Source organism: Oncorhynchus gorbuscha, linkage group LG18 (assembly GCF_021184085.1).
Source record: "Oncorhynchus gorbuscha isolate QuinsamMale2020 ecotype Even-year linkage group LG18, OgorEven_v1.0, whole genome shotgun sequence".
Lineage (NCBI taxonomy): Eukaryota > Metazoa > Chordata > Actinopteri > Salmoniformes > Salmonidae > Oncorhynchus > Oncorhynchus gorbuscha.
In genome coordinates, this window is record NC_060190.1 from 34,130,035 (window position 1) to 34,144,505 (window position 14,471).

Consider the following 14,471-nt stretch of genomic DNA (forward strand, 5'->3'; position numbering starts at 1 on the left):
TCTAAAATAAGATGCAATGTATCAGGCATTTCCGGGAAAGTTATAGCCACTCCCTGCAGTGCTGTCGTGATAATGGTCTCGAGGAGGGAGGGGCCACTCAAAGGAAAGAAGGGACTCCACACAATGGGAGGTTTGTAGGCGACTTCTTAAACTATAGTACTGCTGTGTTTCTTGTTTGTTTTGCCATGGGTATGTGTGTTTGTCATTTACACACACACATTTTCGCTGCGCTTGAACAATTAAGAACCCTGTCTGTCTTTTCGATAGTTTATGGTGGCTATGGCACTTTCAACTTCTGTTTTCTGTCGGGCTAACAGAGCTTGATAGCCTAACCTTTGGCAAAGTGTAGTGTTCCCGACAGCTACGTCTATTTCAAGCAGCATAGTTTCCGATGTTAGGCTACACCTCGTGCCCGCCTTTGACCTAATGTAACACGACATCACCAGTTGCTGTATTCTACTACCCGTTGCCACATTGTAACACATCCCATATACTGTAAGCCAATGCCACTGACAGCGCGAGAATTTTGGACAGATGCTTTCCTAGCAATTACGCAGGCAGACCGAGCTGAATTCAACAAATTGTCTGAAGAGACAATTGTATAGCTACCGACACATTTGATATTTCTCGGCAGTCTATGTTTCCGTTAACTTGTCCAGTGATTTGGTTTGTTAGAAAGTTCGTATAGAAAATAGATGCGACAATTACCTGCTAGAGTGCGTTGCCATCTAACTATCTCGTGTCGATAAAACATCTGGACGTCATGACGTCACACACACCGTTTATAATATTTCCCTGAAACCTGGTGTCGAATAAAAATGTAGTGGTTGAAGTGTTTACTTTGCCCATTTAGGGAAATTGCGAATTAATAAATTGGTGATAGCCTATATGCCCTCCCATCTATATTTTTCATGTCTCGGAGACAGCGAAAACCACCATGGATAGAATGCAATAATTTACAAATATTTTCCATATACTAATAATTATCATGTGCCAACGTATAACCGCGGATCATGTCATGGTGAAACTTGTACTCCTGTAGATCTGAAATAATTGGACACTGTGAAACATGCCAGCCAAGCAGAAAAGCAAGGGGAAGCAATTCCGGCATTCTTGGAAGTCAGGACAATCTTTGTCCTGCAAAGAAACATACATTTTATGGTTGAAAAATACTATGTTGCAAGCAGCAGACTACCTTAAATGATCAGGCAATAATTTATTCGAAAAACACCTTATCTCAATTTTTCGCAATAACGAAAGTTCGACATAAGAAAAATCGGTCCCTCACAAACGATTAAACATGTCGATCTTTAGAAAATGTCTCCGATCTGCCGTTTCCATGACGTGTTTCTTGCAACATTGGTTTTGTCGAATAAACCTGGGTCAATGCCAACCTGCCAAGTGTAGCTATACAGTTTATGCGAGATATGTGATGACTATGGTATTGTGTTTAGATTGAAGAAAGTATACATTTTAGAATAAGGCTGTAACGTAACTAAATGTGGAAAAAGTCGAGGGGTCTGAATTCTTTCCGAATGCACTCTATCATATTGGATAATTTCCAAAATCGAATACAATTTTCTATTGGATTCTAATGCGATATTTGTATTGGAATCCAACATGATTTTTTTGACTATCGCAACTACAGAAGAGCTCGCTCTCCCTGCCTTTTTCATTACTTCAAGATCAGAACCGCTTGCAATGATCAGCTAGGGGGAAATCAGATTTTCAACATTTTGATGCCTTATAATTATCTAAAATATATGCAACGAATTTTCCACCAAAGGGTTTCTGTGCCAATGCACCACACAACCAATAAGCAAAATATACTGACATGGTTTGCGTTTTCAACACCACAATAAATAGACTCAGTCTCGACAAACAAACACGTCCCTCCCTACCTTGTAGGCATACCCAGTATCGAAGGCTTGGCTTGAGAATCTCTGAATGTTATTAAACTAACATATGTCTCTTTCCATTAATCGTATTGCTTTTGCACGGTTTGGATTGGTTGATTTTTGTTATTTGTCAGTAAAAAAAAACATATATACACAAATAATTGTAAATGTGACCGAGATTGCATTGATATGTACTGATGGTTTTGTCACAAAATGTTGCTTGGTTTATAGAGTATGTGGCCACTGGTATTGGCACGTGTGCTGATAAGATTATTGTGGACAAAAGTGCGAGATTATTTTTATTTGTCAAATGGCAGCCAAAGCATCGATAATCATGTCACCAGAATAAGACTCTTGATATTGAAAGGAGCATCAACCTCATCACTGTGGACTTTCACTACCCTGTGGAGTGCATCACCATTTATTTCGTTTCCTAATAAACTGCATGCTTTCCCATAATGTGGTGCCATTTATATTAGACAATTTACTCGCATACAAAGGTTGGAAACCTGTTGAATGTCAAGCCATTTTGAGGCTGCTGGAATTCTATTTAGACGGACGTGGGCACGCCTACGGGAGACTTTTGAAGTAGCCTAATAATGTTACATTTTGACTGGTTGTGTTTTATGCCACATATAAAAGATAATACATTTTTAAAGAAAAAAAGTTAAATTAGAACTATTTTGGCTATATTGAAGGTTCTAGGTGCGGGAGGAATATACAGTTAGATTGGAGAAGATGCAGAGCGTGTGTTAAGCTTTTTACTGGGCCTTTCTAGACCTTATAAACTGTTGAGAGTAGACCCACAACTGATCCAAATCGAAGGAAACATTCAAATCATAGGGCTTTTTGCGCCCTTAGTCAAATGACATTTTCAGTCAAATTACATTTTCAGTGTAGGCTAGAATGTTGCACTCACTTGAAAACAATGACGCAATTATTATTTGAAATTGTGCTGTTGTAGGCTAGTATAGGTAGCATAATTATATTGTCCCGAAACCAGATCAATAGTGGAGATTTTTGAGCTGTGTCATGCCTTCACTGTTCTTTCATGAGCCATGATGCACCTTGCCTATCAGCTATTTGTTCTTGTCGATTCATATTTCAAATGTATGCAGCTTCGGATGTGCTTGTGTGGTATACTTGCTAGTTAGCCAATTACTGATCTGGACAAATGATCCACCTACCACTGTTGTCACTATGAACGGTGGATTAAGGGCAGGGTAGACTGGTAGGCAATACTAACTTGTGGTATAGTAAATGTTAGCACACGGAAAATCGTAGTGCGCAAGGGAAAGACCAAAACACCTTGATATTATAGTAGAGGTGCATGCAAGCGGACGAAGAAATGTGTCTAGGGTGGAATGAATTATATAGTAACCCCTGCAAAAGAGTGAATGTAAAAGAGCCCGAAAAAAACAACCATCCCCAAAGCCAAGTAAAATTGGATCTGTTCCGAAATCCATTGTAATTCAATCACTTTTTGGTAGTATCCCCTTTGTGTTAAAACACAACTTTCCATACATGTGTTTTCCCATTGAAGAAGTGGTCAGAAAGTGACTTTTTGCACATCAATGCCAAAAGACACATTTGGCATATGCCTATCCCACCATACATGAGACGACCATGTCTTCATCACTGGAAAATATAAACGTTTGAGTTTGATATAATATCAAATGTTACAAACAATGCTGTCACGATTTTGTTTTTTGAAAAACGTTTTTTATATATATAAAAATGGTCTTAAATCTTGAACGTCAATTATCTAAAAACGTGTAAACTCCGATTTAAATATGCGCATATGTTGTAGCTTAGACACTATTTCACATCATCTGCGGTTTCTGTGTTGTGCCCGCCATCGGTTGAGAGACAACGTGCTCTTGAATACAGCGTGGGTGTCATTTCAATCATAGAAATTTATTCTGACCCTATCCCTTCAGACTAGAGGCCGATTAGGGCCAATTTCAAGTTTTCATAACAATTGGAAATCGGTATTTTTGGGCACCGATTTGCCTATTTTTATTTTTTAATTATGATTTTTTTTATTGTTCCTGTAGGTTCATGCTCTACAACATCCGCAGAGTACGACCCTGCCTCACACAGGAAGCGGCGCTGGTCCTAATCCAGGCACTTGTCATCTCCCGTCTGGATTACTGCAACTCGCTGTTGGCTGGGCTCCCTGCCTGTGCCATTAAACCCCTACAACTCATCCAGAACGCCGCAGCCCGTCTAGTGTTCAACCTTCCCAAGTTCTCTCACGTCACCCCGCTCCTCCGCTCTCTCCACTGGCTTCCAGTTGAAGCTCGCATCCCCTACAAGACCATGGTGCTTGCCTACGGAGATGTGAGGGGAACGGCACCTCAGTACCTCCAGGCTCTGATCAGGCCCTACACCCAAATAAGGGCACTGCGTTCATCCACCTCTGGCCTGCTCGCCTCCCTACCACTGAGGAAGTACAGTTCCCGCTCAGCCCAGTCTAAACTGTTCGCTGCTCTGGCTCCCCAATGGTGGAACAAACTCCCTCACGACGCCAGGACAGCGGAGTCAATCACCACCTTCCGGAGACACCTGAAACCCCACCTCTTTAAGGAATACCTAGGATAGGATAAAGTAATCCTTCTCACCCCCCCCCTTAGATTCCAAGAACACAGGATGAGATGTTACTATCCTTTGTGCAAGCACTTCCAAGAGTTAATGAACAGTGAGCGTGGTGAAATTTGGGGAGCGCATCGTCAGTAGTGTACCTTTGGTTCCTAGGGTGTTTCGGCCTTTCACACTATACACCCTCCTCAAAGGCGGCCAGCGACAGGGTGATCAATCCTACGCTTGCGTCCCATTCCCAATTGGTCATAGGAGTTGCCTTGTTGTTGATAGCAAACATCCCATGGGACTATGCATGGCAGGGGCGTCCTCCTCCCTGAGTCAATCATTGTTGACCGCATACCTCCTGGCCCTCTCACTTCGGGGCCCAGCTGGGGTCTTTCCTCTTCATCCAGAGCCACTGACTGCTGCCTTCTGCCGCCTCTGATACAGCTTTGATTGCCGAACGCTGGCTCTGGCCCTTAATTCCCAGGTCTCTAAGCAGTCTGGTTGTAGATGTTGCCACAAAACCTCTGCAGCCCACCTCCACTGGTCGGACTTCTGTGTTCCAGCCATGATGCCGTGCTTCGGCAGCTAGATCAGCATAGCGCAGATGTTTTCGCTCATAAGCCTCATCTACTGAGTTTTCCCAGGGTACTGTGAGCTCAATGATGAAGACCTTATTGAGTGAACGGGACCAGAGCACCATGTCAGGTCTTAGGGTGGTGGTTGTGATCTCCGGAGGAAACACAAGTTGCCGGCCAATGTCAGCTAGCATTTTCCAGTCGCGGGCCAAGCACAGCTGGTCTCGCTCTAATGGTGTAGAGCCGCTCTTCGGTGGTTTAGCCCCTTCGCGGACAAAGTTTGTCCGTAAGTGTGATGCTGCTGTGGGTGGTAGGGAGTTGGTGGCAGCTCGCTTGTCCTCCAGGGCGGACGCAAGGTTTTTAAGGACTTGGTTGTGACGCCAAGTGTAGCGTCCTTGGGCGAGGCTTGTTTTACAGCCTGTGAGAATGTGCCTGAGGTTGGCTGGCATGGAACAGAGGGCACAGTCCGGATCTTCACCATACCATTGGTGAAGATTAACTGGTGTTGGAAGGACGTCATATGTTGCTCTGATGGAAAAGCTCAACCGCCTCGCTTCCATGGCCCACAGATCCTTCCAGCTGATCTTCCTCTTCTCCACACTGTCCCATCGAGTCCACTGTCCCTGTTTGGCAAGAGAGACTGCCTTGGCCCACCTTGCAGCCTCCTCCTGATGGCGTACTTCCTGCACTACCATCTTCCGCCGCTCTGGTGCAGTGGCCTTACTCCAAGCAGCACGGCTAGTTAGCCCAAGGCCTCCTCTCCCTTGCTGAACATGACCCACAATGTCAGCATGTCTGAGGGCTGCTGTTGCCTCCTGGACTGCTTTTCCTGGCCTCCATTTGCGCCCAGTTGCCAAGGTCGGCGCGTTGTTGCTCACCACTGGGTCTCGAGATTCATTCAGTGTCATTTGGAGCCTGGTTTTTGCACACTTGAATTCCTCTGTTAGACTGGTGAGGGGCAGCTTGAGGACACCATCTCCATAGAGGCCTATGGTGGTAAGGCATCGTGGAACTCCAAGCCACTTCTTTAAGTAGCCTGTGACTCCTCTTTCCATCTTCTCCACTGTTGAGATTGGAACCTCATACAGTGCTAAGGGCCACAACACCCGGGGTAGGAGACCAAACTGCAGACACCAGGCCTTTAACTTTCCAGGTAGCTGGGTGTTGTCGATGGACTGTAGGCTACTACTGATGTCTTTGCGCAGCTGTTGCACCTGGTCTTTGTCCTTCAGGCTTGCATCATACCACCTTCCAAGGCTTTTTACCGGCTGCTCAGACACTGTTGGGATTTGGACATCTCCGATGAAGAATTTCAGGTCAGAGAGTACTCCCTTCACAATCGAGATGCTGCGTGACTTGGATGGTTTAATCTTCATACGGGCCCAGCTGATGTTCTCCTCAAGTTTTCTGAGCAGTCTCCTGGTGCATGGGACAGTGGTGGTCAATGTTGTAATGTCGTCCATGTAGGCTCTGAGTGGAGGGAGGCGGAAACCAGAGTCGACTCGCTGTCCACCAGCAACCCATTTTGAGGATCTGATGATAACCTCCATTGCCATTGTGAATGCCAACGGAGAAATGGTACATCCCGCCATTATACCTACATTCAGGCACTGCCATGAGGTGGTGAAGCAGAACTGCAGATCCTGGAAGTACGACTTCACCAGGTTTGTGATGGTGTCCGGTATGTGGAAAAATCTGAAGGCAGACCACAGGAGTTCATGGGGCACAGAGCCAAATGCATTGGCGAGGTCGAGGAAGACTACATGGAGGTCCCTTTTCTCCACCTTGGCCGTTTGGATCTGATGCCAGATCATGCTGGAATGTTCCAAGCAGCCAGAGAACCCTGATATTCCTGCCTTCTGTACAGATGCATCGACGTACGTATTCCTTTGTAGGTACTCGGCCATCCTCTGGGCAATGACCCTAAAGAAGATTTTTCCCTCGACATTCAGTAAGGAGATTGGGCGGAATTGGCTGATGTTCACTGCATCCTTCTCCTTAGGGATCAGGACCCCGCCTGCCCTACGCCACACTTTGGGTATTATCTTCTTCTGCCAAGCTGTTCTCATAAGCCTCCAGAGGAACCTCAGGACGTCTGGTGTGTTCTTATACACTTTGTACGGGACTCCATTTGGCCCCGGGCCTGATGCTGTTCTTGCCCGTCGAACTGTGTCTTCCACCTCTTTCCATGTTGGAGGGCTGGTCTCAATATGATGTTCCGGGGTTCAATGGGTGGGATATCTGATGGGATGGCCAGATGTTCATGTCGCTTTGAGTCAACGTTTGTTATTCTCAGGTGCTCCTCTAGGTCTTTCTTTGTTGTTTTTAGAGCTCCACTTTTTTTCTTTTGTGAAGAGACTTTTAAGGAACTTGAAGGGATCTTTATAGAATCGAGTTCTAGTTTGTTCTTTTTTCCTTCTGCGTTTCCGTAGGTTCTCTGCTCTACGGAGGGATGCCAACCGGGTTTTGATGTCAGCTTGAAGTGCCTCTATGCCCTCCTTTTCCACTTCCGAGGCCTTCTTCCACTGTTTCTTAAGCTGCCGCCTTTCTTGAACGAGGCGCTTGATTTCTTGTTGCCTTCTGGAAACTGGTGGGGTTGGAACCTTTCTCCCGCCTTTTGCCTCTTCCACTCCAAATCTTTCTGTCCCGTACTCATAGATGATGTCCCCCCATCCTCTCCAACTTCTTCTCCACTGTGCCTCGAAGTTTCTCGAGGGTCAAGGTAAGGTCAGTATTCACTGTTTCCCACAACTTCTTGTCACTGGCGCCAGACCACTTCACATACGGTCTGTGCCCTGGTAGTCTCCTCTCGACTGCAGGTCTGGGAGGCTGGGTGAGTTCCACTCCTGTTGTTGGTTCCACCTCATTTGCTACTTCGGTGCTTGAGTTTACCTCCTCCATGACAGTGGTACTGATGCACTGCAAACTATGGTTTGCGTCCAGTTGCTGTGCTTCATTCGACTGATTTGATCGCTTTCGCAGAAAGTAATCAATGCGAGTTCTCTGTCTCTCTTTACCCAAACACCCCTTCTTCCCCTGGTGGATCCTCAACCCATGGTGTGATGTAACTTTCCTCCAACCACAGACACATACCTGCATCTGTTTATGGCCCACTGTTGCAGCAGAACTTGTGACAGTTGCTGTGGTGTTCTCTTGTGCTGTGCTCTCATTACTCGTAGTCGTTTCCAGTCCAGTCATTACCATGTTGTCAGCCGATGAGTCATCTTCCGCCCCGCTCTCGCAGACTCTAGGGGTATTCTCGTATTTTGACTTTCTGTAGCTAAAGCGGGTGTTTCCAACATACTGCGAAGCATGGGAAACTACAGAAATGGGAAGCTACCCCATGACTGTCCCAGTGGGGTCTATTCCCTCCTGTCAGCCGTCTCTCCGTGCCGCCACAAGGACTTTCCCCTGTTGTCAGCTGATCTTTCTCAGCAGTCACTGGACAAGTCCAGATATTCAGATTCCAAGAACACAGGATGAGATGTTACTATCCTTTGTGCAAGCACTTCCAAGAGTTAATGAACAGTGAGCGTGGTGAAATTTGGGGAGCGCATCGTCAGTAGTGTACCTTTGGTTCCTAGGGTGTTTCGGCCTTTCACACTATACACCCTCCTCAAAGGCGGCCAGCGACAGGGTGATCAATCCTACGCTTGCGTCCCATTCCCAATTAGTCATAGGAGTTGCCTTGTTGTTGATAGCAAACATCCCATGGGACTATGCATGGCAGGGGCGTCCTCCTCCCTGAGTCAATCATTGTTGACCGCATACCTCCTGGCCCTCTCACTTCGGGGCCCAGCTGGGGTCTTTCCTCTTCATCCAGAGCCACTGACTGCTGCCTTCTGCCGCCTCTGATACAGCTTTGATTGCCGAACGCTGGCTCTGGCCCTTAATTCCCAGGTCTCTAAGCAGTCTGGTTGTAGATGTTGCCACAACCTCTGCAGCCCACCTCCACTGGTCGGACTTCTGTGTTCCAGCCATGATGCCGTGCTTCGGCAGCTAGATCAGCATAGCGCAGATGTTTTCGCTCATAAGCCTCATCTACTGAGTTTTCCCAGGGTACTGTGAGCTCAATGATGAAGACCTTATTGAGTGAACGGGACCAGAGCACCATGTCAGGTCTTAGGGTGGTGGTTGTGATCTCCGGAGGAAACACAAGTTGCCGGCCAATAAAATATGCACTATTGTAAAGTGGCTGTTCCACTGGATGTCATAAGGTGAATGCACCAATTTGTAAGTCGCTCTGGATAAGAGCGTCTGCTAAATGACTTAAATGTAAATGTTTATATACCCTTATTTAACTAGGCAAGTCAGTTAAGAACGGCCTAGGAACGGTTTGTTCAGGTGCAGAATGACAGATTTTCACATTGTCAGCTTGGGGGATTCAATCTTGCAACCTTACAGTTAACTAGTCCAACACTAATGACCTGCCTCTCTCCCGTTCCACTCCACAAGGAGACTGCCTGTTATGCGAATGCAGTAAGCCAAGGTAAGTTGGTAGCTAGCATTAATCTTGTCTTATAAAAAAACAATCAATCATAATCACTAGTTAACTACGCATGGTTGATGATATTACTAGATATTATCTAGCATGTCCTGCGTTGCATATAATCTGACTGTGCATACAAGCATCCGACTGAGCGGTGGTAGGCAGAAGCAGGCACCTAAACATTCATTCAAACAGTTTTGCCAGCAGCTCTTTGTTGTGCGTCAAGCATTGCACTGTTTATGACTTCAAGCCTATCAACTCCCGAGAAGAGGCTGGTGTAACCGGAGTAAAATGGCTAGCTAGTTAGCATGCGCTAACTAGAGGGACGGAAGCTATACTATTACACTGGCAATACTAAAGTGCCCATAAGAACATCCAATAGTCAAAGGTTAATGATACAAATGGTATAGAGGGAAATAGTCCTATAATTCCTATAATAACTACAACCTAAAACTTCTTACCTGGGAATATTGAAGACTCATGTTAAAAGGAACCACCAGCTTTCATATGTTCTGAGCAAGGAACTGAAACGTTAGCTTTCTTACATAGCACATGTTGCACTTTTACTTTCTTCTCCAACACTTTGTTTTTGCATTATTTAAACCAAATTGAACATGTTCCATTATTTACTTGAGGCTAAATGTATTTTATTGATGTATTATATGAAGTTAAAATAAGTGTTCATTCAGTATTGTTGTAATTGTCATTATTACAAATAGTTCCTAAAAATCGGCCGATTAATCGGTATCGGCTTTTTTGGTCCTCCCAAAATCGGTATCGGCGTTGAAAAATCATAATCGGTGGACTTCTACTTCAGACCACTGCAATTTAGCTGGTACACACACTATTGACATTTAAATTGAATTTAAATTGTATCGAATTAATAATACTACAAAGATGACTGCAGGCCCACCCAACATCGCATCTCAACTTAAATGGTTATGTCCATTCTATTATATTTGTATGATTTCAAAAGGTTTCCTATGGAGGATTGACAGTATAATTTAAAACAGATATTCCCATTTAAGTCAATATTCTCTCGTGTGTGGACCTCCTATCTTTTTGTAAACATTTTTTATTTTATTATTATATTCGTACATTTTATCAGCCAAAACATGACACCCACGCTATATTCAAGAGCATGTTCTGTCTCAACCGATGGCAAGCACAACACAAGCACTTTAGATTACGTAAACTAGGGACTAAACTACAACATGCATACATGAAAAAATAGGACTTCACGCATTTTTAGATAATTGACAAAGGAAAAAAACAAACGTCATTATATACTTAAAAACATCTCCATAAATGATTAAATAGTTTGACAACTCTGTTTTTAAGCTTTTAAATCATATCAATCTCAACCATTCATATGTCCCATTGTCTCATGGTATGGTGGGGTATCCAAAATGTGTAAACTTTGAACACATATATATCTTGAATGATTTGGCATTCATTTCCAAAAAGTCACTTTCCGAGTATTTCTACAATGGGCAAATACACTACATGGCCAAAAGGGGTGCTGTGAAAAAGTGATTGAATTCAAATGGATTTACCCTACAGCTTAGTTTATGCAAAACGCTGCCATATATATGTCAAGTTTCCGGTGGTTCTACAAAAACAAGAGAACATTCTGAAATATGTTAATAAAATCCATGTTTTGTATCAAGTGAGAAATGTCTCTTGCATGTATGTAGATCTTTGTTTTCGTCGCAAAGTGTTACGCACTGTCGTGTACTTCTTACCAGTGACCACGGCTGTGTCGCATAGAACCGACCAGTTCCTGCAAAGACTCTGGGAAATGCTAGATGTGCGGCAGTTAAGATGGCAAGGAACCTCCTCAGGATGTACAAAACATGGATTTAATGAATGTCTTTCTGACTTTTCTGTGGTTTTTGTAGAAACCACCTGCAACATATTTATCACATATCTCGCGTAACTGTAGCTACGCTGGCACCTGATCGTCTTCGGTAGCCTATACTTGCCTCTTCAGACAATTTGTTGAATTCATTTCTAGCAATCTGTAGGTGGTGCCAGTGAGGCATCATGCGTATGTATTTCACCCTAGAGTTACTACATGCACTTGGCTATTTTAGGACATTTACATTACATTACATTTAAGTCATTTAGCAGACGCTCTTATCCAGAGCGACTTACAAATTGGACAAGCAATGTTGAGGTCGACTTCCTGGCATAGCTTTCCTATTCTTTAAAAACTTTCAAATTCATGCATATTTTTAGCCTGTTTTGAGATTTCGCTTCCCTCGTTTGTTTGTTGACATATCCTCATTATCAGCAAGTGAATCCTTCCTTATCCTGGACCTAATATGAACTGTGTTCGGTGCTAATCATTTGCCATTTTAATCATGTTGTGATTCGTTCCCACGTGACTGTCAGACAGTTTCCATGACCAGCTATTGGAGGACAGTCGGTTCCTCAGGACAGACCGTCGACTGGACACAGAACTAGTGGATAAGCTCATCCTGCAGCTCAACAGGATCTACCCACAGATCCTCACAGACAAGGAGGCCACCAAAGTGAGTAACTTCCTCTGGACAATTAGTTTGACCCAAGGTCATTTGTAACTTCCACATGCAGAGATCTTTGCTCTAAGAGATGTCCTACTGAAATGTAGCGAATGACAGCTTGTTCAGGCAGCTGTGGTTTCAAGCAGCACTTTGTTACATCTACACTATTTTAACTCAATTTAAGCATCCGTTCCATTTCCAGACTCTGTTGAACAGACCACTTGAACATGAATTTAGTTCCAGAACGTGCAGTTAGTCAATTGGTAGCCCCTTCTGGCCAACTGTAACAAAAAAATGTCAAATTGAGTAACAGGCTAGGCGTGCACAGGACATTCATTTCTGGATTTCGAAGGTAATCACTTACATTCAGAGAGAGAGAGAGAGATCGAGGTATTCTACACACATCTGGAATTCTGAATATGATATGATCCAGTTTAGGGACCTTGATGTGCCCACCTGCGTCCGACTGGCCGAGCTCCTGGCTCACCTACAGGGGAAAGGTGAAGAGGCCTGCCGGGAGTTCTACCGGGCGCTTCACCTGCATATGGAAGAGGTGTACTTCAGCCTACCAACACGCCTCCGCCTCAGAGGTTAGTCCCTCCGCCCCGACAGTCAGTCATTGGAGAGCTAAGATTTGCTCTCCTTATTATTCACATGAGAATGTTTGTCTTTTTCTGTACACTACTGATGGTATATTTGCATCTAAAAACCTGAATAAATGTAATCCCTTTCCCAGATTCTGTAGACCCGTTCACGATTCCAGCCTCACCCACCCAGCCGAGATATGTGCTGAACGACCGAGGTAAGCATACACACAGAAAGCTGAAACTCTGTCACACATACAAAACACGCGTACTGTAGACACACATGCTGCACATACCTTTCTTTCTCAGTCTCCTGTTCTCTCTCTCTAGGTCCTCTGTTCTTCCTGAGTTGTTTTGGTGTTGCGGTGGGGATGGCTCTACTGTATTACTATGGCGGTGAGCACAATAAGTCCCTTCCATTTTTTTCTTTCTTTCCCCAAAGCAAAAAAACAGAAGTCATTATGTCGTATGGCTTTTCTGTACTCCTAAACGGATTATTTTGAAACCAAGCTAAGCTTAATCTTCATGTTGTGCCACAAATCAAGCTCCACATCAAACTTGATTGTAAAGGGTATTTAAAAATCGCAACCCACTTTGAAGTGTAACAAACAAGAAGCGGTGAACGGGATGAATAAAAGACAGATAAAAACCTCCCATGGTGTCTGCCCCTCTTACTTGACGGGGCAGGCTATTCCGGAGTGCACAGACCAAATCGTGTACACCTATTCTGTTTCCTTTAGGTTGAAGTTGTCAGTCTTATCATGCTTAGTTGTTAGGGAATAAAACAAAGTGTAAACCGTCCATGTGTTGTCCTACAGAGGCCAAAGTAACAGGGGGAAGCGGGGCTCTTGGCATGGCTGCTCTTGGACTGGGCCGACGAGCCAGAGAGGTTCTCATATGGTACGCTGAAGACCCCATCAGGAAGTAGTCTGTGTGTCTCCACTACCACAGCAAAACAAGCACTCCAAAGGTGTTTCCGGACATCCATAACACACTACACAAATACCCCTTTCACATTACCATGCCAACCTGAACCAAACTGTGCTGGTTACAGCAACTATGGTCGATGAGTAACTGAGCCAGTTTATTACAGCTTGGTTTGGCTCAGTTCAGTTTGTTTCAGTGGTGTGAAAAGCCAGGGGATTATAACTTTGTACATACTGTATATAGCAGTCTTTTGGCTTTAGGAATCTTGAGGTTTTTTTGGACAATTTGTCATATAGCAACTGGTTTTCTTATGAACTTTCATTGTCTTCATAATGGTTAGATATTAGACATGCGTCTTCTCTGGTGAAAGGGACTATTATCACACTTATGCTCTGTTACTGAACAGCATCTTGTCAAGAGCCAGCCTCCTTCCATTGTTCTTTTGGTGTGGTTTGGACACCGTGTACAGAAACCAATAAACTCACTTTAAATGAACCTTTCCTACTGAATGTGTTGTACTACTTGCAGTATGCTCAGGAGATTGACGTTAGGAAACATCAAACGGCAAAGGAGGGTATTTATCAAATAGGATGTTTATTTGTTTACTGAAGGAAACCAACCAAGCACTACGTTTTATTGCAATTTGAATTGTAATATCATCTCTGTTATCAGGGAGGATCTATAAATGGAAAACATGAATGATATTTTTTTTTTAGCATACACCCTTACAGTAGTGAGTGTATACATTTCATACTGGTCCTCCGTGGGAATCAAACACACAACCCTGGCGTTGCAAGTGCCATGCTCTACCAACTGAGCCACACGCTCTACCAACTGAGCTACAACATGTTGTTCGTCCGGTGTTTTGTCTTGGATTAAAT

At 44.1% G+C, this 14,471-nt stretch overlaps 1 protein-coding gene across 2 annotated transcripts; it reads left to right on the forward strand.

The window, feature by feature from the left end:
- The first annotated feature begins 21 nt into the window (after positions 1-21).
- LOC124003669 (caspase recruitment domain-containing protein 19-like) lies at positions 22-14,303 on the forward strand. 2 transcript variants are annotated; one of them, XM_046312173.1, is made up of 6 exons: positions 22-130; positions 11,949-12,088; positions 12,513-12,669; positions 12,816-12,881; positions 12,994-13,059; positions 13,482-14,303. In XM_046312173.1, the coding sequence occupies exons 1-6, from the start codon at positions 73-75 to the stop codon at positions 13,589-13,591; spliced, it is 597 nt and encodes a 198-aa protein (XP_046168129.1). In that variant the 5' UTR covers positions 22-72; the 3' UTR covers positions 13,592-14,303. The 2 variants fall into 2 exon arrangements, with proteins under 2 accessions (XP_046168129.1, XP_046168128.1); XM_046312172.1 differs by lacking the exon at positions 22-130 and adding an exon at positions 9,390-9,551.
- Positions 14,304-14,471: the final 168 nt, after the last annotated feature.

Coding starts and splice junctions, on each gene's coding strand:
- LOC124003669 (XM_046312172.1), top strand. CDS start 9,485: ATGACCTGCCTCTCTCCCGTTCCACTCCACAAGGAGACTGCCTGTTAT. Junction 12,882..12,993: donor ATATGTGCTGAACGACCGAG/GTAAGCATACAC, acceptor CTCTCTCTCTAG/GTCCTCTGTTCTTCCTGAGT. Junction 13,060..13,481: donor TCTACTGTATTACTATGGCG/GTGAGCACAATA, acceptor GTTGTCCTACAG/AGGCCAAAGTAACAGGGGGA.